General features: G+C 40.6%; 1 protein-coding gene across 1 annotated transcript in view; it reads left to right on the top strand.

Annotated features, from left to right (window-relative positions):
* The window catches only part of LOC147447902 (putative xyloglucan glycosyltransferase 5), a 31,302-nt gene extending 22,031 nt beyond the window's left edge, over positions 1 to 9,271 (top strand). The window contains exons 4-6 of the mRNA XM_086523806.1: positions 6,059 to 6,349; positions 7,954 to 8,067; positions 8,207 to 9,271. Of these exons, the coding sequence (XP_086379932.1) occupies positions 6,059 to 6,349; positions 7,954 to 8,067; positions 8,207 to 8,848 (1,047 nt within the window). The 3' untranslated portion in view covers positions 8,849 to 9,271. The remainder of the gene's footprint in view (positions 1 to 6,058; positions 6,350 to 7,953; positions 8,068 to 8,206) is intronic.
* The last annotated feature ends 13,762 nt before the right edge of the window (positions 9,272 to 23,033 follow it).

Below are 23,033 nucleotides of genomic sequence, written 5' to 3'. Positions count from 1 at the left end.
TTGCTGTAGAAAACGCTGATGAAGGGCTGGCGTTTTTGCACTGAAAAACGCTGGGTTGAGGATGCTTGGGCGATCATGCAAGGGGAGGAATGCGGGGGAATCTGATGTGGTAGGAATCGCCTAGGCTGCTGGAAGGTTGGCGATGGTACTGCTAGAAAACGCTAGGTGCTGAAGGGGGGTACTGTTGAGAAGTTGCCTGTTGAGCGGGAAGCTCCTGCTGCCTCTTCTGCCAGAAAGTGTGAACTTTGGTTTGCTTATATATTAACTTAGCAAAATTGCCCTACCTACTTTTGTTGGAAAGTCACTTAAAAATAATAAGTGAAAATCCCAATAAATAGGAAAATAGGCTAAATGCACTGGGAAATTCCCCTAACTGATGCTAATGGATTCTGATGGGAATTCCGATGGTCATGCTGTGTGCAACCGGAGGATATGCATCTATGTTAAGTGACTGGGCATGCACGGTCTACGAATAGACTCACAAAAGTGCCAGATCACTGCTAATCTAAAGTGATGGACTGACTGAACCCTGCTGTGGTGTAGCTTGTCCACGGACACATAGGGTTGGGATGTGTCACGTGACATCCCCTCCTTTTCAAAGTGAGGTACTAGTACCGAACTGTATGGCGTCGAGGGAGATCGCCAACAACATCCGGAATCCTGGAAGGGACTCTTCGCCGGCCCACTCTGATGTGTGGGTCGTGCGGTACTTGAACTTCATAAAGGTCTGCAATGCTTGCTTCTCTGGGCCGCGCCGAAAGCGACACAAAGTCTTCAGTGGCTCCTTTGATGCTTCAATTTCGTCTAGAGTCCGGCTTCTTTTGTCTTCAAGAATCTCCATGGCTGAAAATTCTTGAAACCATCTCCAACACAAAACCATGAACATACCCATTCCATGTAAAGTGAAGGGCTAAATGCACTTGGAAATTCCCCTAACTGATGCTAATGGATTCTGATGGGAATTCCGATGGTCATGTTGTGTGCAATCGGAGGATATGCATCTATGCTAAGTGACTGGGCATGCACGGTCTACGAATAGACTCACAAAGGTGCCAGATCACTGCTAATCTAAATTGATGGACTGACTGAACCCTGTTGTGGTGTAGCTTGTCCACGGACACATAGGGTTGGGATGTGTCACGTGACACAATGAGAGAGAGAGAGAGAGAGAGAGAGAGAGAGAGAGAGAGGAGAGAGAGAGAGAGAGAGGAGGAGGAGGAGGAGAAGTATCTATGTAACTTATAGCCTACAATTTGCTATAAGTGACAAGAAGTATTGTTCCCCCTTTTGTTCACTCTCTATATGAGAAGTGTATACTGTGATTGTGCGAGACATGTGCATGAAAGAGGGCAATAGAGGAAGGAAAAGCACCAAGAAATTTGTGTGAAAATAGTTGTCAAATTGTGTTGCTTGTAGCAAAGAGAAGACACATCTTATGTGCTTGAAACAACATAAAATAATAAATAAATAAAGTAATCATGGCCAATAGAGTATTTTTTGTCAAGCCTTTTACTTAAGGCATTTCACAAGCAGGATGAAATGTTTTTGCCATTGTGTGTTTTAGGATTACTGAAATGTGTTTTGCGGTGACGCTAAGATTCCCTGTTGTCATTGGGTTCTTCATCCCTCAAAACCATGGGTGGGATGCTTTCATGTTCTTGGTCAGATTCTATGTTAGAATCCAAGCCGTGTGCTGCAAAAACGAACCAGACCAAATCCTCCTTCGAAGAAAAATCAACTAAAGCTGTGATACCATTGTAACCTACTTGTCACTTTCACGGTGGTAATTCCATAGCAAACACACAAACATAATTGAAAATTGACAACACTTGAATTTGAAAACAAATTGTAGTCACGAAACGAAGTGATGGAGTTCCACTTCTAGATGCACTGGCCCCAAAGTGTGGCGCCTCTTTTTGTACTTCTTTTCATGTTAGTAATCCATAGAGTACAATTGTCGAGGAATCACACTGCAGTCTGCTAGCAAGCAATGATTTGCTAGAGTAGGCCCCATGGCAGTAATTTATAGGCATTGGTTGCAGAAGCGAATGTTACAATAATTGTACCTCTAAAACCTTCAAATCAACTACTTCATATCTGATGGTTAAAAAGCCGTGCCATGCCAGGACCATATGGTTTGGGTTTTATGGTGCGGTCCCACTGCGAATCGTGGTGTGATTCCCAGGATGCTGTGTCATTATCTCGGGATGTGTCGCTTCTCTTTTGTCCGGATACTGAATTGACATGGCATCACTTTGTGACACATCATTGAGTGGAGTCGGGGAGGAGCCCTGGAGGGTTAGGGGAATTGGTGGGGGTGAGCTTGTCATGTGCACATCTAACCCTATGTGCATGTGGACAAGCTAACTCCTACTTCAAGGGTTTAGGTGTCACCAGCCAGTGGCAATTCCATTTTTGTTTATTTTCTCTTTCTTTGGGGAATTTCGTTTTTTTACCTTTTGGAAACACCCCTTTGGAAATCTAACTGCCCTGCATTGCATAGCCAGTGTGGAACTGTTCAGAGAGAGTCCAGGCTTGAGGGCTAAAGAGCACTAAGGTTGGACAAGGACTATGGTTAGCCAAAGTGGGGTCATTGGCCAGCCAAAGCGGAATCCTTTGCTACATAGGCTACATTTCAGTTCTGGGTGTGGCTGCAGTGTACAAAGAGGGTCAGATGACCTAGAAGAATGTAATGGCAGAAACTCCTAAATTTTAGGGACTGCTATTTTTGGACGGCAAAATGTCTTCGCGTCATTACGTGCAGTTTGACATGGGGATCATTTTGTTACTGTGTGGCCAAGTCAACAGAGGGTGCAGGTGAGATATTTTTAGACCCGCGGGTCTAAAGCGGGAAAATGCACAAATGAGTGACACTTGGCACTCTGAGGCCAGTTTACTACTTAAAGAGAAGGCAAAAACGTGATTTTCAGCTGTGAGCTTGTTTTTGAGTGTTGTCACAGGTGGGAGAGCTTCAATGGAGTGCTAGCTTACCCTCTATGTACAGTGAGGTGTAGGATGTCATGACCTGTATACCTCTCACTGCTCTCTCTCTCCCCTATTCTTTATGGTTATGCCCCTCTAGTGGGCTTTTCATTTGACCAATGTACAGTTATGTGGGTTCATGCGCGATTGCCGAGGCAAGAGCCTCTTGCACAGGTACTGGATTAGCTAGTGGCTAATCCCCCGCAGGTACAAGTGATTCGGAGAGGTTTACGTGCGAAATCTCGTCCGATTCAAAGGGCAAGTGGCCCTACAGGTGCGGGAGCTCGAGGACTTGCTACGGATGCGACCGGCACGCGAAACGGAGCCCGAAACAGTGAATTACAGCCTGCTGTGTATTTTTGCAGGTTTAGGGTTTCGGCCCTAAACGGACCCTAATACCCCCGGGAGGTTCGGGGACGCGAGGGGACAGCTGTACAGGTGATCTGGCGCATTTTCAGGGCAGAAAACAGAGAATTCAGCGTGCTGCAGATTCTTACCAGGTTTTGCAAAGTGTCCGTATGCGTCGGAAAGTCATCTAATGCGTGGGGATATTGAGTGTGAAGGGTCCTAGTACAGTTATGCTACCGAAATCGGGCCAGAACAGAAGAAATTCAGTCCAGATTGTGCGGGGCAGCTTGTAGGGAACCACAGCTTTTATTCCCTCTTTTAAAGAATAAAGAAATACCGAAAGGGGCGCCTATTTATGGGCCGATCTGGTGTCTGACTCGCATACAGATGCATTCTAGCATCTGTATCCCATTCCCTTCTCTTGTGTCATTATAGCACAGGTAGAATAGACGACTAATAATGGGTGAAAGCTAAATCAAGGTTTGAAGTAAAGTCTACCGCCCTTTTTGAAGTTAACAAGCCGGTTAGGACAGCCTAGGAAGTGTTCTAATTCTAGCACGTGAGTGTGATATGCAGGACGTGCATGCCCGTGCATTTAAGATTAGTTGCATACCCGTTGATTGCACATGAGCATGTCTGCTAGGTTTAGGCACTGGAGAGTGTCCCCATACAATTGCATCAGTACCCAGCCTAGGTATTTATCTGCATATAAAGCACCTCTTATGAATGAGTTATAAGCTCATCAATAAGTGACATTTTTAGGAATCGTGGGATTTTTATTGGCATTGCCAGACCCAGCTTTAATCCCATACATATAAGTGACCCTAGAGGTCACTTCTCAAGCATAAGTTAGTACCCTCAATACCAACACCAATCACTTACTGTACCTCAACATCTCTAGCGTCTTTGCACCAGATCAGCCCATCAGCACCAGCAGCCATAACCTCGCCGCACCGTCGCAAATCCAGCTATTAGTACCAGCGTTTTCAGGTTTCAGCCCTCATATCAGCCAGCGTTTTCAAATTTCAGCCCTAGCCTCATCGTCAGATCGCGGCCCCAAGCCAGATCAGCCCTAGTGTTTTGCATTTTCAGCCCTTAGCTCTCAGATTCAAGCATCAATAGCAAGGTACCATCAACATCACCACATCTAGGACCATTGTATCAGCATTTGTGCAATCTAAAGCAAATGCCTCTCTAGCGATAGAGAGGGGGGCCCTTGGAGAAAAGTTTGGTACCCCCCCCCCCCCTTCTCTCTCTCTCTCTCTCTCTCTCTCTCTCACACACACACACACACACACACACACACACACACACACACACACAAACCTTCATCCACAATATCATTCTCTCTTTTCTCTCTAGTCTTTGCACACCTCTCATGAAGTACAAGGAACCTTGAGTACACATTGAGCACTCATCCTGAGCATTCTCCATCAATCACTCCCGCTGCACATCACACAACCCCCTCTGATTGCAAATATTTACCGGCACAGGTGTAGCTCCGTCATGAGAGCCTCAAGCCTTTCAGTTTAAATAGCAAATCTTTTGTTTCTCAGTGTTCTTTTTCTTTAGTGGTGTTCTTTGTCGGAGGCAGTTCGGTGTTGGGGACACATGACTCTTTTAGGTTCTAGACTGTGATAAGCCGCTTCTTTGGTGGACAATACTCTCTACAGCTTCTGGGTTGCGTAAGCCGCTTCTTTGGTTGGGAATCTTCGGGTCACCATCTACAACTTCTGGGTTTCTTTCGGTCTGTTCATTGGGGGTGAGATAGCTCTTTATCATGGATTCTGATGGTCTATCTATTGGAATCATACAACGGATACACTTAGTTCCAATCACAATTTATTGGCTACTTAAGAGGCATGCTGTTTGGTATGCAAAGTGGTTGGAGAGAGGTTGTCAAGGAGTCAGCTTCTGGACTTTCTTAGAGCTACCTTTCTGGTGCCACATAATTTGATTCTCTCTCCACTACAAGGGTTCAGTTTGTGACATCGGACGAGGCTAGTCTAGCATTGGCATTGAGTCCCCTTATCTTCAACAGAGCATATTGTTAATTGTGTAGATGGAGGCAAGAGATGGATCTAGCTAGCCTCAACAAGTGTCTAGCAGCTACAGTTAGATTTCTAGGACTAATGGTAGAGTTTCCAATGCGTAATACAGAGATTACTAGTAGTATGGGTGCTGTTTGAGTGAGGGTGGTGCACCGCTTGATCCTCCTGCATACACCCCCACTGTTAGATTGAATCTTCATCCCTCTCTTGTGAAAATCATCCCTGATCCATCTCTCCTACTGTACGTGGAGGAGACTTTAAACAGTCTTCTTCATTGGTTTACCAGATTAATGGTTTGTATGTGGTAGAGCATGTCATATGGTAGTCAGATGCACTAGGAGGATAGGGCATCTTGAGAAGATAGGTTGTAGGAACAATCTCAAGAGACCTCAAAGATTTATGCGATGAGTCTTGAACTCAAGACCTGCTATTCAACAGAGAACTAGGATAACCAACACACACGCAGACGCGCGCGCACACACACACACACACACACACACACACACACACACACACACACAGAGAGAGAGAGAGAGAGAGAGAGAGAGAGAGAGAGAGAGAGAGAGAGAGAGAGAGAGAGAGAGAGAGAGATGAAATGTCATATTGTATAAGGGTAGCTGGGTGTGTGTTGGTTTCAGAAAATCAGACTCTAATTTGAGTATGGCTGTGTGTTGCAGGGGAATGATGATCTGGCACTTGTTCAGGCTAGATGGTCTTTCGTCAACAAGGATGAAAACTTGCTCACAAGGCTGCAGTACATTAATTTGTCTTACCACTTTGAGGTTGAGCAGCAGGTCAATGGTGTTTTCCTCAATTTTTTTGGATTCAATGGTACTGCGGGTGTTTGGCGCATCAAAGCTCTAGAAGAGTCAGGAGGATGGATGGAACGAACTACTGTGGAAGATATGGATATTGCTGTGAGAGCTCATTTAAATGGTTGGAAGTTTACATTTGTGAATGATGTCAAGGTGAGCTGCACAAGTATACCAAGTGTTATTTGTTTTCTGCCATCTCTCTCTCTCTCTCTCTCTCTCTCTCTCTCTCTCTTTCTCACACACACACACACACACACACACACACACCCACGCGCGCACACACACACACACACACACACACACACACACACAGAGAGAGAGAGAGAGAGAGAGAGAGAGAGAGAGAGAGAGAGAGAGAGAGAGAGAGAGAGAGAGAGAGAGAGAGAAAGAAAGAAAGAAAGAAAGATTTTTAACGTCTATGTCAGGCCGAAATCGGCCTATGAGACAAATCAAATGTACATGGTGTGTATGTCATCCGTCTATCGGAAAGACAGATGAAACAAAACTGATACAAAACTGAACTGAATGTAGGTAGGTAGGGGAGTATCTGAGGAGGGATGGAGCTCTATCTCTAGGGGTATATGCATGTCTATATGCTCAAGGTAGTACAATCATGAGAATGAGAATGCATCAAGCTATCTAGCTCCATCCTGTACAAATGGGGGGATGTAAGATGTGGTACATGGGCGGGGCTGGTGCCAAGGCTACCCGGATGAAAGCTGTCGGGTCGGCCCTCATCTGAGCTACTCGCTCCTCAGTGGCACGGCGCTCCCGGGCTCGGATCTCCTCGATCTGTCGGTGGTGGGAGCACAAGCATGAGAGAGAGAGAGAGAGAGAGAGAGAGAGAGAGAGAGAGAGAGAGAGAGAGAGAGAGAGAGAGAGAGAGAGAGAGAGAGAGAGAGAGAGAGAGAGAGAGACGTGCTCGCACGCACACATATACATGGGTGCACATGCATTTGCATGCTTGTGCAGACACAAACATGCACACATTTTTTGGGTAATCGTGCCCGTGTGCACACACACACACACACACACACACACACACACACACACACACACACACACACACACACACACACACACACTATCTCTGCACGCAAACAATGCATATTCTGCGTCATTTGCAAGTTTTCACGTGCTTACCGACATATCTCCTTACCTTAAAACTGAAGTGCTTAGTGGTTACATGCACTAGCTGATGGGAGTAAATCTGTAAACACCATAGCCTTTTATTGCCTTCTGAAAGGGTCCATCAAGCTTTATTGCAATGTCCCTATGCTCCCCATCAGTTTATAGAAGGATTGGAAATGGTAAGTTTGGAATGGATCTGCATTTGGAAACTATAGAAACAGGTAATTATTCTTCTTGGGTGGGCATGCACGCATTTTCTGACAATCTTTTCTAAACTCTCCGTTGTACTTATCAGTAGCTCTTTTACATTCATGTATTGGGTTGATTTTTTGCACGTGAAGTTTGTCAATACATGAATCATAGGGAGGAGAGATCAGCAGTGTAGAGTAATATTCTTCCAGCCCTACATGGATAACAAATTTCTGATCTTAAATGTTTATTTGATAATCCACCACCTTCTCATGCTCTGTCAAGGCAACCAGGTCATTTGGTTGTTCATTTCTCCTTGCTTGCGGCTATTTTCTCCTTGAGTAACATCCAATCAACAGCTTCTTAAGAATGTATTTGCTTATGTTATTGAGGTACCTATGCATGCTAAAATATGCTTAACTTGTTGCACTTTGCAGTGCCTCTGTGAGGTTCCGGAGTCTTTTGAAGCCTACCGGAAACAACAACACCGCTGGCATTCAGGGCCAATGCAGCTATTTCGGCTCTGTCTCCCCGACATAATCTCTGCAAAAGTAAGGACAGTGCAGTTTGCTTTGTGAGGCAAATTGGGCTCTTAAATATCTTTATGGGAAACACTTTTCGTGAATATTATCTGTTGTCGTGCACAATATTCTTGAAGAGGTTTTTTACGATGCCTTTACTTTTGTGCAGATCTCCATCTGGAAGAAGACAAATCTCATATTTTTGTTCTTTCTGCTGAGGAAGCTCATCCTGCCATTTTATTCTTTTACTCTGTTTTGCATTATTTTGCCATTGACCATGTTTATACCTGAGGCTCAGTTGCCGGCATGGGTGATCTGCTACGTCCCTGCACTCATGTCTTTTTTGAATATCGTTCCGGCACCGAAGTCATTTCCTTTCATAGTTCCCTACTTGCTTTTTGAGAACACAATGTCAGTTACCAAATTCAATGCCATGATATCGGGTCTATTCCAGCTCGGAAGTGCCTATGAATGGGTAGTCACAAAAAAAGTTGGGCGATCATCGGAGTCGGACTTGATGTCTCTTGTTGAGGAAGTGCAGTTGGATCAAGTAGCTGGTCTGCATCAGAGGGGAGCTTCTGAGACTGGCTTGGATGTGCTCACACAAAATCTCAAAGAGGAGCCTCTCAAGCCTCGAAATAAGAAGGCCAACCGCATATACAGAAAAGAGCTTGCCTTGGCTCTTCTTTTACTGATTGCATCGGCAAGGAGCTTGCTTTCGGTGCAAGGTGTGCATTTTTACTTCTTGTTGTTTCAAGGGATTACTTTTCTGGTGGTTGGCCTTGATCTCATTGGCGAGCAAGTGAGCTGATGATGATACGAAGATGGTTGGTGCCAAAGTCCCTTTGATCCTCTTCATGCTGGCTGGAAACCCAATTGGATGTATACAGCAGTTGACTCCAATAAATCAGATGCAAAGTTTGATTGCAAGCCAAGGTGCTGTCAATATGACCACCGTATTAGAAGCTACTAGAGTTTAGCTTCCATTTTTCTGTCGCAACGCTCCAACAGTGGCCTTCCGGATGCTTCAGTTTTACCGGAGTGGCGACCATCTGCAGCAGCTTTGGCATGTAGATGTGTCAGTACTATCATGATTGACTAGGCTTCTTTCCATGTGCCCCGTTTCGAATCCAATCTAGTATGTAGAAAGCTCATTGATTGTATTGATTTCATAAACGCTTAATTGGTATTTGTTTCGGAGTCTTGATGAAAGAGAGGCGGTTACTGAGTGCCATCCATTTTGAAAAGAATTTCGGTGTGCTGTTGTGGGAGCTCCATCCTTCCAACTTTTTTATCTTGCTACTTGTCTATGCTCTTTCCATTATTCCCAACCTGGCCTTTGCACCCTCAACAATCACGCTCACTTCACAAGTTGTCAGAGTAAGACATGTATTTCGGTGTGTGATGTGCTAGAGAACTCATGGCTTACTCGAAACTTGAACCTTCACAAAGCAAGATTGAAACCACACAGGTTTTGGATGCAACGTTTCTGACACTTTTCCCAAACATCTTTTGTGGAAGAAATGGTTTCTGGGAAACTATGTCCATGAGGTTTCTTGCACCGATAGTTAATCGACCTTGAACAAGAAGTTAGCATCAAGACTATTTTCTGATGAATTGCTTTGTGCAATTCCAATTTATCACATTAAGATTGAATGAGTCCAAGGTAAGGCGAGGACAAGCGATTCAGGTTTTCAGGCTTTATAGGTGAGCCTTTTGTGCTGTACGATGGATGTACTCTTCCTAGTCTTGAAGTAGTTGATAAGAAGAATATGAAATGCTCGTCTTCAGGACAATCTTTTTCAGTGCAACAGAACAAAGTACCTCTGTTTTGTAATATTTGATGCGGCAAATCATAATGTTTGAAAGCTCATAGACATATTGAAAGAAATTATAGGTCCAGTGTAGAATGCAAGGTGTGAAGATTGGGACATGTTGTGGGCCTTGAGTGTATGCAGTCTGTCATATTTAAAAGCCAAGTTTAGGGCCTTCACTGAATTTAGAAAAACAAAGCCTATATGGCATTGCACTTTTTGGCAGGTTTAAATATGCCAGAGGAGGAGAAAGGCGTACAAATTTCTGAATGCCTTTGTTTGATTCATAGGTGGGCTCCTTCATTCAAGGGCCTCGTGGGTTTTATTCCACCTTTTTGCTTAAAATCTTTACAGGTTGGAAGAGGTCTCTTCTTTAAAGGGCCTTAGGACATCTTTCTCAACTCTAACTTTGTTTTAAAATGCTAAGGCGAGCCTTCACCTTGTTGAGGTTCATAGGATATTTAAACATTTCTTTATGCCTTAAGAGCCGATTTAGTAGCTTTAGTTGAGAGCAGATATACAAGTATTCAGAGTAGATAATGGGGCACTAATCAAGTATTGCAGATTTTGTCATAAGTAGATAGTGATACTTGGGTTGCATTGTATAGAGAAGGCTTTCTATCATGCTATGCTTCATATGGAGTAATAGATTGCAAACCTTTCGTAGGACACCTATTTAGTACATAAGTGGCACACATGATGCCCTCAAGCCAAAAAGAATGCGGCAAAGCTTTACTTTTGACCATACATCGTGCCATTTCCATAAGTGACCTGTTTTTCTTCTCAGCAACACCATTTTGTTGAGGTGTATAAGGCACTCTACATTTGTGTTTTATTCCATGACTAGCAAGGAATGCATTAAATTCATGAGACTCCGTTTTAAGCGGAAATACCCATGCATGCCTAGAGTAATCATCAATGAAAGTCACCAAGTAAAGGTAATTGCTTAAGGACGGAGTTTGCATGGGTCCACAAACATCACTATGCACAAGATGCGACCTGCATGTGGTCTGAACTGAACCATCCTTTGAAAACTTTGAACGTTGCATCTTACCCAAAATACAGTCTTCATAAACATGTTTGACACGTGCTTCAAGAGGCGGCAAAGAAGTAACCATATCAGATTTCTGCAAACGTAGTAAATTAACAAAATTCAGATGACCAAAACGTGCATGCCAAAGTTTTGCATCTGAAATAGCCCTTGAATCTGCAACTGCATTTGCAAAGTTTTGTCCACACTTGTCATACAAAGTGAGCTTATATAACCCATGACACAAAAGCCCAAATGCAACAATTTCATCACCAAAACTGAGATCATGAACTGTATATCTGTCATCCACAAATTTGACTACAAGTCCAAGTCTAGCAAGTGCAGATACAGACAAAAGATTCTTCTTGATCCCAGGTGCATATACTGCATGAACAAGTCTGAAAGAACTGCCATTTACAGTAGTAAGCACAATCTTTCCAACTCCCTGAACTGGATAAGAGGCATTGTTGACACAAGTGATTGAATTCCCATGAGGGACAGACTCGAGAGAGGTGAACAAATCACGATGTGAGGTAATGTGCTTTGTAGCACCACTCTTGAAATACCACACATATGAATATTCAGCAAACAATTGACAGGCATGCATCATGGACAACAGGATCGTACGTGCACTTTGCACTAAAAGCCCATTCTGAATCAACATCAGTATTACAGTCTCCTTTTTACAGAAGACTCAACAATGGTTGTATTTGTAGTGGAATCCTCATTTGCAGTGGAACCACCCTCTTTCTTTTTAGCCTCTTTGGCCTTCAACTTAGGACACTGCTTGATCAAGTGATCATTAGCTTTACAATAATGGCAACACATCTTCTTTTTGTCCTTATCACCAGAATTGCCAGACAAAGTGATGCCAGCAGAAGCATTGGGAATAGAAGTTTTGTGACTCATAGCAGAACCATAAGAAGTGGATGCATTGCTGTTACCACTTTTTCTTTGAGAAGCAATAAAAGCCTATTCAACTGCACGCTGTCTGGTCCTGTTTTTTCTGGAAAGTGACTCTTGCAACAGTAATGTGCATAATGCATCAAACCTGACAACTTATGGATTTCCTTGGGTCATAAGTCTCCAAGTACTAGCAAAAGTCTGGTAAGAATCTGGTAAGGCATCAAGAACAGTCTGCACAAGGGAACTGTCTGAAACGACTTCACCTGCAGAAATAAGTTGCTCATTGATATCCTTGACAACAACAATAAAAGTGTCGATATCATCTTCCTCATGCATAATCTTCGACTCTAGCTCTTTACGCAGCAAAGCAATTATAGCCTCATTGCGGCTTGCATAAAGGCTTGCTAGAATATCCCAAGCTTGTTTTGTAGATTTTTCTGAACGAATGTGAGGAACAATGCTGCGCTTCACAAACAATGCAATCAATGCTTGAGCTTGCGCATCCTTTACATCCCAACGAGATTGTTTTGCCGTAGGCAAAACAACTCTAATAGCAGCAATCCTTGCAGCAAGACCTGCAACATCCTCAGCATTGCCTACATCCTCAGAACCAGGATGTACATCAATGCCCTGCACAATATTCCATACGCCCTTTGACACAAGAACATGTTGCATCATGTAAGCCCACATAGGGTAATTCTCCCCATCCAATCTGTCCTCAGCAGCAAACATCTTGAACATAACTGTGTTGTTGTCAGCCATGGTCAATGCTGCACCTGATGTGAAAACTGCCCGAAAAGAGGAGTAACGAAGTGGGAATAACACGTGCTATATAGAACAAACCGTAGAAGACTGTAAGGCACCTGTTATGCAGAAAACTGCACTAACAAAAATTTTGCACAAAATGACGAAATTGCCTGTGCAGACGTGCTTGTAGTGGCATCGAAGAAAGTGAGTAGGCGTGTGCTGGAGCAGTTGGCGACTAAGCTTGGGAGGACGCAACCTGCTCTGATACCAATTGTTGGAATTAGGGTTGCAGAGAAATGCACACAGCTTGAAGAAGACGAAGGAAGCTCAAGGCACAGAATAGAGAGTGTATTACTTAGTGTGCAATGCAAAGATAGATAGCCCTAGAGTGATGGGCGTATATACAATGCACGGGAAAAAAAAGGGAAAAAATGCCCTGGCGGTCCTAGTGTGTTCACACATATCACTACGACATGTATATGATGGTTACAATATGTTTTGAAAGAATTTGTATTTTTTCGAGATTGGGGATACCTAATGGCCCATTTCTAATTTGAAGGTACCAAATTTTGTCCTTGTATCCATTTTTGTGTTGAACCTTTAGCATTGACCTTTAGGTGCCATGATATAAGTAGCACCATCCATTTTGATGTCAGTTTGGGTGTGCTGTTTTTTGGAGCTCCTCCACAACTTTTTCATCTTGTAGCTTGGTCAATGCTCTCTCCATTACTCCCACTAGAATCGATTATTTTTTTGGTGAGATAGAAACCACTTGCCTTTGCTATGTGCGTGTCATTCTTGCCCTTATTTACATGCCTTGTATTTTGTCTTTAAAAGTGGTCAATGCCAATTGGATTTTCATTCATAGCCACAAAGTGGAAAAGTCTTTTACCTAAAAATAAAAGTTTGCGTTTTCTTATTATTCTTTGACACTTTATTTGCATAGCATTGCTTTCTTCTGTGCAATGAGTGCTGTAAACATCAGGGATGCAAAGTGAAGTGACACTTCTTTCTAGTTGGGCATAAGATTCACAACATTGAACTGATCTATGAGATGTTTTGCAACCAAACATTCATTAAAGTCAATTTTTATGGAATAACATCGAGCTTATCCATGGGGTATCTATCAACGATGTAAAAGAAGTTGTTGTCAAGACAAAGTATCTACTATTTCCAAGTTCATCATATTCAGATTCATAGGATTTACATTAAGGTGAGAAGAGTGACATTCATGCTTGAGAGGTAAGACTTTTGCGTTGTATGAACTCCAATGATCTCAGTCCAAACAATATTGTGGAATCCCTTTCAAGGATACTCTGCTTAGACATGAAGTAATTGATACAAATACCAAATGCTTTTCTTGAGAATATATTCTTTGAAGTGCAGCAGTACCTAAAATTTGTAATAAGTGATGTAGACAATCCATGACGTTTCAAAGTGCATAGACAAGTTCTGCAAAATTATGGAGCGATTGTAGAATGCAAGGTGTGAATATTGAGATGACATGCTTATGGGCCTTTGAGTGTATACAAATTGTCAAATTTAGAAGCTAAGTTTAATGCCTTTACTGAATTTAGAGAAGCAAAAAGTATATAAGGTTGTACTTTGTGGCCTTCTATGCATTAGGGGAAGTTTGAGGTATCTTTTTTGCCTTTTTAATATTTAGAGATGTTTAGGCCAATGAGAGGACTTCAGTAACGGAATCTTCTTTTAAAAATTTCTTTTGATTTTCTAAAATGAAATTTCTTTGAGCCACTATTTGAGGTAACTTTCCTTTGTGAGATCTTTTTACCTCAAAAAGGTCTCTTTCGCCAACCAGAAAGAGTTTTTAAATCTTCTTAGGGTCTTCTTCTCTCTCCTTCCCAACTCTTTCCTAGTCCCACCACCTTCTTCTTCCTCCTCTTCCTGTTTCCCTCTCTTTACCTTCATCTTCTCTTTGTTCTTTTCTCCTCAAGCAATGGAATTTACCCAGTCTAAACGCCTTAATAGATCCATTGAAACCATCATCACTTATGTCATGTTAAACGAACACGGCCAATGGATCACAATATCCATAACCAAGGGTAGCTAGATTATAGTGCAAGAGAGCAGGAGAATAAAACCTCATCCAAAAATTCATTCTTCTCATGTTGGAAAGGAAGAGTGAAATATTTTACACTTTTTGGGCTAAAAAGACAATGAAGAAGGTTTTAGTGTACCATGTTTACATGCACAAGGAGCTTCAGATCCATCCTTCCTGAGAGCTCATATCTGGCTATGCACACAGCTGATTGTAAGTGCTTCATATGTACACACTAGATCATCGATTGTTATTTTCAGTTTCCTTCGGATTTTTTTGTGGTTCTCTACTCCTATGATTGTTATATTTTTTGTGCTTGTTTTGTGTTATCATACTTTGCTTTGAATTATTTTGTGTTATCATATTTTTTGGATGTCTTGCATGGCTTCTTTGGCGAGGAGCTTTACAAAGAGAGAACTCATAAATAATTTTTTATGATGATTTTTATGTTCCACCAAAATCCATGAAGGATTGGGGTACTATCTCCAAGCTTGCCCTGCCTGACTTTAGGAGTGAAGAGTGGCCACTACCAACTTCAACAACAAGTGAAAGCTACACGTGTAAGATCTTTTATGATATCAAAGGCTAAAATTTCAAGAAGACAGAGCAAAATTTCAAATTTCATGCTCATCATTGTATTTGTGGATTTTTTTGCAAAGGTAGGTATGAAAGTGTTTAAAACAATGATGTTAGCTAAGTGCTTAAACAATGAAGATGTACTAGAATTTGTAGAAAAAGATTGGGCTAAAAAATTAGTCAATCGCGTTATTCACAAAGTGAAATCTAGTTCAATTACGTGTAAATACATGCTCCATACCCAATACTTTATTATATCATCTTTTATAGTCGGTCGCATCATGTGGATGGTGAATTGGTTCCTTTAGATCAAAACATGGATGATTTTCATGAGAACCCCATCCAAGTCATTGATGTATGGATGAACAATGAAAACTTGGCAACTTTGAAGATAAGATCCACGTTCACCATCATGTGGATGGTGAATTGGTTCCTTTACATCAAAACATGGATGATTTTCATGAGAACCCCATCCAAGACATTGATGTATGGATGAACAATGAAAACTTGGCAACTTTGAAGATAAGATCCATGTGCACATTGCACCAAGAGAGGCAAGATCTACACAATGAGGAGATAGATTTTCTTCCAGATTTTTCTTTTCAAATAGCTAAAAAGAAGGTGTGTAGCTAATGATTTCTTTGTTTCTACCATTCGTTGCTTTTGTGAATCATAGTCTTATTTTCCTTATTTTTTTTTGGGAAATATCACTTGTAGGTCCCGAGAGGGATTGAAAAGAGATTTCTATACCAAGAAGTGCCAGGAGGGATTGTGCATTTTCTTCTAACGCTAAAGCTTTCTCCCTATTTAGAGCCCTAGTATACTACAATTTCATTGGAAGATTGTATCATTGATACCTAAAATTGAAATTTTGTACAAAATATCTTCATATCAATGACAATTACTTGCTAAGTGAAAATGTCTCATCGTGTTGGTTTTTATTTCTGTGGTTAGATGTGAAAAGGTGTGCCAATGGCATGCCCTCAACATTGTATGATTTCTGTATGTTAAAAAAAATAGAGTACAATCTTGTCATCCACTAGCTTTACAACACTATAATTAGCTAAACCTAGTTTGGGGTTGTCACCCTTACAATGAGCAATAGGCCAAGAAATATGGGTAAGGATTCTGGTTCCTCTTCCTCACTTCCTGTGATGAGCAAGAAGAAGGAGAAGAAACAAAGGAAAAATCCCATGAGCAGAAGACCATAGAGGAGGAGAAGGTAGAAGAAGAAGTGAAATAAAAGCTAGAGCCAATTTTCATTATCTCCACTTATCTTAAATAACTCACGCCATGGTTGGTAGAGTATTTAGGTCTTTCATGTGTAGGGTTGGAAGATGGCAAGGAATATGCTTTGGGTCTTGACATGATGCTATCAACACAATTGGACTAAGAAAAACATGCAGAGATAGATATAAGGGCTACCACAATTACACCGGAAATTGAAAGACTACATTGGGAGCTACATGAGAGGTAGAGCCAATAAAAATTTAATAGTGGAAACTCAATCTACTTGTATTTGCTCTCTATTCTCAGCTCTAGAATTTACAACGGGATGTAATGTGTGCTCTTTACAAAAATGTTGGTTCTCTATAAAATGTTCTCAAGAAAGAATATGTGATGTGTTGTTCATAAAATGTTGGTTCACTACAATATGTAATGTGCTTAAGGTTTTTACAAAATGTTCTTGAGAGTTCTAGGAGCCATATGACTCTTCCTTGTGGTCGACTCCTATGTACTTCCTGATCTCTTTCTTGGAGTTTCCTCTACTTATCTTCCTCCCTTTTCTCCTCCTTAGGTTGTTCTTCCTTCCTCTTCTTGGGCTTTGGCTCTTGTGGTGTCTTCTTCTTCTTCTTCTGGTCATTTTTTATCTTCTTCTTTTGATCTTGGTTGTAATGTGTTTGTGTTTTTCTAGGGCTCTTTCTAGGGGCGATAGGCTCCTTTTCCTTCTTCTCTTCCTTTGGAGTCACATGAACCTCCTCTACCTTGGGCTTCTCCTTCTTCTCTTTGTTCTCCTTTGATCTTTTTTGTGGGCTTGTCACCTTGCTGTCATCTATAGTGACTGGCCGCTTCCTTTGACTTCTTTGGCCCTTCGGGTTTCCTTTGGTGCTACTATAAATAGTTGCATCTGAACACCGATCATATATCTAATAAGTGTGGCTCTAACCCACCAAACATGGTTTTGGGTGTAGCAATTTCTATTGATATGTCCAAGACTTGATGAATGTGTTAGCTCTTGACAAGAGGATTTCAACTAACATCTATATAAATATGGTCACATACTCACCCTAATATTCTTTTTTGGGTTGCAATCGGTGTAGTCAACCACTAGCTTTTCATTTGTGACCACTCTCCAATCGCATGACAAAGACTCATCTTGCAAGGTCTACACAAACACAAGGGAAAGCATTCATTCACTATACAAACCAATATTTACCTTACAACCTAGCAACATCATACCTTCACATTAAGATATGCATATCATCCATGAGCTTTGTGCTAGGAGGACATTGCTCAATTGCCTCTGTCAGTCTTGGGACAACCCTATTAATAAAGATTCACAAAGCATATGTAGCATGGTCTTAACTATAAAACAAAAACACAAAAAGTGGGAGCATTGGCTTAATTATAGGACAATACACTTACAGGCTAGCCATTCCATGGTGGCCCTCAAGAGAGTTCAAGATGACACATGTTTTATTAGTGATATCAACTGCTATAAGACTCAAATGTGAGACGTGACAAGAGAAAATGCCTTTGTAAAAAACCTCAAAGAGTAAACCCTTATACTTAACTAAGCTTGCATAAAATACTTACCTCTCATGATAGGGCCAAAGTAGAAGCTCACAAGTCCCAAAATCAATATTGGCTAGTCAATTCTTTATGTCACTATCACTTCTCAAAAAGTCGGAGATGGTTGGATTAACCATATCTGTTGTGTAATGGGCATCTAACTTATAATCATGCATCAATAATCTACAAAAAACACAAAGAAGAGTTATTAACTGTCAATTAAATTTCTCAATGTAAGCAATTGGGTGGGAAGAAAAACCTCAAAAATGCTAGGACAATAGAGTCATTGATCTCTTTTTGCTAGTCTTTGAGAATGTCAACACCCTTAGCATCTTGGACCACAAAATCTTTCCTTTGAAGAAGGTTATCCTCTAAGAAGACACCCACCTTGAAGCCATAAGGATTGACCCTTCTTAACAATGAAGGGAGTCGAGATTCAGTCTGCCTAAGCTACTTTGGTTTTACTCCTCCCTTTCAACTTTCATTAGCTCCCCTTCTTCCACATCATCCTCTTCCCCTATGATCTCCTCAATCACCACTTCAGGATCTTTTGGATTTCTTGATGGAAGTATGTTGCAAATGTTGAAGGTTTGTTCAAGAATTTTGCTAAATGTATACCTTAATCTCCTCAAGATAATAATATCTTTGTCTATTAGGGTGACTGTGAGATTGGGTTGCACATATGTATGCATCTTGGAAGAGCTCAATTAGGAAGTCTTTAGTAGCCTCTTGCATACAGTCCAAAGCACCTCTTCTCCACCTCATATCAATCTTAAAATTCTATGCTACCTGCCTGCAAATCCTAAATGGAAAGGTAGTTTAAGAAATTCAAGGGCCTTCTATGTTCTTTTAGTTTCCCTCAAACATTTCACCTTTTGAGAAAATCTCCTCTTCTTTGTAGGTGATATCAACTCTCTCTTAAGTGGCTCTTTTTTTAAGTGCAACCATTTTCCCTTTCTTGTACTCTCTCCTTTATCTGGGTCACCAAGTGCTCCTTTTTTTTGCCATCTCCTTCTTGGTGATTGATCTTCCCTGTAGTTTGTTTGGTCCTCTTTATAATTAAAGGTCAATCCCTCTTTGATATGTTTTGCATGTCTGTCTTGGTGTCATCTGTGGTGCTTGGCCTCTTCCTTTGGCTTCCTTTGCCCTTTGGATTTTCCTTTGGTGCTGCTATAGATAGTGGCATCTAGACACTAACCATATATCTAACAATCTTGACTATAATCTACAAAACATGGTTGTGGGTGTAGCAATTCATATTGATTTATCCAAGCATTGATCGGAGTAATCTACAAAACATGGTTGTGGGTGTAGCAATTCGTATTGATTTATCCAAGCATTGGTCCATTGCTTTGCATTTATGACCACTCTCCAATCACATGAGAAAGACTCCTCTTGCAAGGGGGGTTACAAAAACACAAGGGGGGGCATTAGCTCACTATACAAACCAATGTTTACCTTACAGCTTAAGAACACCATACCTTCACATTTAAGATGTGCATGTCATCCATGAGCTTTGTGATAGGAGGGCATTGCTCAATTGCCTCTATCAATCTTGAGGGAGCCCTATTAAAACAAAGATCCAAATCATATATAGCATTGTCTTAACTATAGAACAAAAACACAAAAAGTGGGAGCATTGGCTTAACTATAGGATAAATACACTTACAGGCTAGCCATTCCATGGTGCCCTCAAGGGAGTTCAATATGAAACATGTTTTATCAATGATATCCATTGCTATAAGACTCAAATGTGAGATGTGACAAGAGAACTTTCCTTTGTAAAAAACCTCAAAGATTAAAACTTCATATTTAGTTAAGCTTACTAAAAAACTGACCGCTCATGATAGAGGCATAGTAGAAGCTCACAAGTCTCAAAATAAATTTTGGCTAGCCAATTATTTATGTCACTATCACTTCTCAAAAAGTCAAAGATGGCTGGATCAACCATATCCATTGTGTAATGAACATCTTACTTATAATTATGCATCAATAATCTACAAAAAACACAAAGGCTAGTTATTAATTGTCAATAAAATTTCTCACTACAAGCTGGGTGGGAAGGCAAACCTCTATGATGCTGGGACAATAGAGTCATTGATCTCTTTTTTTCTATCTTTAAGAATGTCAACACACTCAGCATCCTGGACCACATAATCTTTCCTTTGAAGAAGGTCATCTTCTAAGAAGACATGCACCCTAAATCCATTGGCATTGACCCTTGTTAACAATGAAGGGAGTTGAGCTTCAATCTCCCTAAGCTACTTTGTTTTTAGATCCTCCTTGTCAACTTTCATCTCATCCCCTTCTTCCATATCATTCTCTTCCTCTATGATCTCCCCAATCACCACTTTCGACTCTTATGGATTTCTTGATGGAGGTATGTTAAGGATGTAAAAGATTTGTTCAAGAATGTTGCTAAATCTTTACCTTAAAGACAAAAATATCTTTGTCCATTAGGGTGACTCTATAAGAGTGGGTTGCACATATGTATGCATTTTAGAAGAGCTCAATTAGGAAGTCTTTACCAAGCTCTTGCATACACTCCAAAACACCTCTTGTCCACCTCATATCAATTTTAAACTGCTATACTACCTCATATCAATTTTAAACTGCTATACTACCTCTTGTCCACCTCATATCAATTTTAAACTGCTATACTACCTGCGTGCAAAGCCTTTGAAAAGGTAGCTTAAGGATTGCAATTGTAAGGACCTTCTATGCTCTTTTAATCTCCCTCAAACATTTCACCTTTTGAGAAAATCTCCTGTTCTTTGTAGGAGATATCAACTCACTTCTTAAGTGGCTCCTTTTTGGGTGTTACACTTGTCCCTTTCTTTGAGCTCTTTCCTTTATCTGGGTCACCAATAAGTCTTCCTTCTTTGCTGCCATCTCCTTCTTGGTGGTTGACCTTTTTTGGAGTTTGTTTGGTCCTCTCCATAATTGAAGGTCAATAATGTAATTACAAAAAAATATAAGAGAAAAATACACTTGAAAAAAACTCACATGTATTGATGAGTGTTCGCCTTATTAAAAAACAGAGTGTTCAAAGTCTACTTTGGCTACATTATATTGGTGTAAGGGGGACACAGGTAAGAAAATTTTCTATAAAGGATTGAGTATCCTCTTTGTGCAAAAAATGAGTTGGGGGAGGCTTTTTTTAGTATCCATTTTTTTGCATGACACGTGTATTAAAATTTTCTACAAACAATTGAGTGTTCTCCTTACACCAAAAAAACAAGTAAGGGGTACCTTGTCCGAGTACTCTGGATTCGAGTAAGAGAGACACATTCATAAAAAAACCATGAAATGGTGATATAAGATATAGTACAAATTCGTACCAAGTTAAATGTTGGAAATTGTAGCATCCAAGATTTTGAAGATGATATTGGAAAGTGGTTAGGTGCCACTGTCAAAAACCTGCTATACAATTCAAGCCTATGATAGAGCGTGTAGAGCTTGATCGAGACCCGATTGAGAGTGTAGAATTTGAAGTACCCAGAAACATAAAAGAAATTATTCTGAGCAAAAGAAATAGGTGCCCAAAGAAAACTTGAGCAAAAATGAGTAAAAAATGTTTTTTGCGGGTGCTCTCTTCTTTATATAGTAGTGCACAAATACCCAAGCAAGATTTTCTTTTGCGCAAATTATAATACAAAAAATAATAGTTCCTTGCATTGAAATTTTCCATATCCAAAACCTCTTTGCTTTGAATCTTCTTACTTCTCTAAAATCTTCAGGTGTCTCGTCAACATCTATGTCATTCACAATTGTTGCTATGTTTTTTGTAGGGACATGAACTCTCGTGCCTCTATTGGAATAAGACTTAAGAATAGCAAAAATGCAATGTCTTCAACCACAAGTTTACAACTATATTTTTCATGCCACTCTCAAGGGTTATGAACCTTCTTCCATTCATCTTTGACTAATGCCAACTTTGTTGAGGTTCCTACTTTGAAAATGTTGCAAAAGTGTACAAGTTTCCAACTTGTGCTCCTTTGTAAGGTCAGTAAAAGACCTTCTGAAAGTCTGAAATTTCATTGTTGAAGCCTTCAAGAAAGCCCTCCAATTAGAAGGGAACATTAAATATTCTCTAACGTAGGAAAACTCAACCATATACATCACACCATATTCGACAACTTGATACAAAGGTGTCCACATTATGCAATTTTAATATAAGCAGAAGGCCATCCTATTATATTCGTGTAATGATGGCACACTAGAGTTTAGAGGAGAACACATAGAAGCATCATAGTACTTACCTTGTATTTGAGAGGAAATAAGCCTTCCTTGCATAAAAATACATTGCACGGAGTCTCAACCCTATACATATTTTTCATGCAAGGAGGACACTTTATGAAAATACCCGATCAAAAGCTTATACTTCAAGAAGTGTCCTCTCTACGTGATTTTAGATTTTAGTATGCCCAGGCATTCGAGTGCACTCAACTTGTGTAGGGAATAAAAAAAATCAATGGAAGAGACACACCGCATCTACATCACCACATACACATCATATTCACATCACCACATACATTGCACTAAGGCCAATCTGTGTACACTATTTTTGCACAAGCTAGACAATCTGTGATGGGGGGGAGGAAATTTTGACCGAAATCTTGTACTTGACAAAGTGTTCTCCCTACGCAATCCTAGTAGGCCAGGACGGGCCTCTGCCTACACTAAATTCACATCAGAAGGACACAATTATAAAGATAAAATCACATTTTATCTACTTGACCTTTTGTAAACACTAAGCAAAATTTTTATTAAAAAAAAGCACATTTATGTCTTTTGAGTATCATTTTAAATTGAATGTAACGCTCAAAATTTTGGGTAAAATTAAGAGCATTAAGAAAAAATGAGGTTTAGAGGAGTTTGGGAATATATATAGCATCTCAATTATGAGCCTCAAAATTTGTGCACAATGGTCAAATACATCACAAGTTAGAGGAGTCCATTCATATTTCAGAGGAAGAGCTTGATCCCTTCTTGTGCATAGCAACCATGCCCACCTACAAGATAAACACTAAGGAGTATGTGTTGCTACATGATATAAAAACTCTCTTTG

Source organism: Adiantum capillus-veneris, chromosome 11 (genome assembly GCF_014529385.1).
Source record: "Adiantum capillus-veneris isolate H3 chromosome 11, ASM1452938v2, whole genome shotgun sequence".
NCBI lineage: Eukaryota > Viridiplantae > Streptophyta > Polypodiopsida > Polypodiales > Pteridaceae > Adiantum > Adiantum capillus-veneris.
The sequence above is the reverse complement of the archived record's forward strand: the minus strand, read 5'-3'. Positions and strand labels throughout refer to the sequence as shown.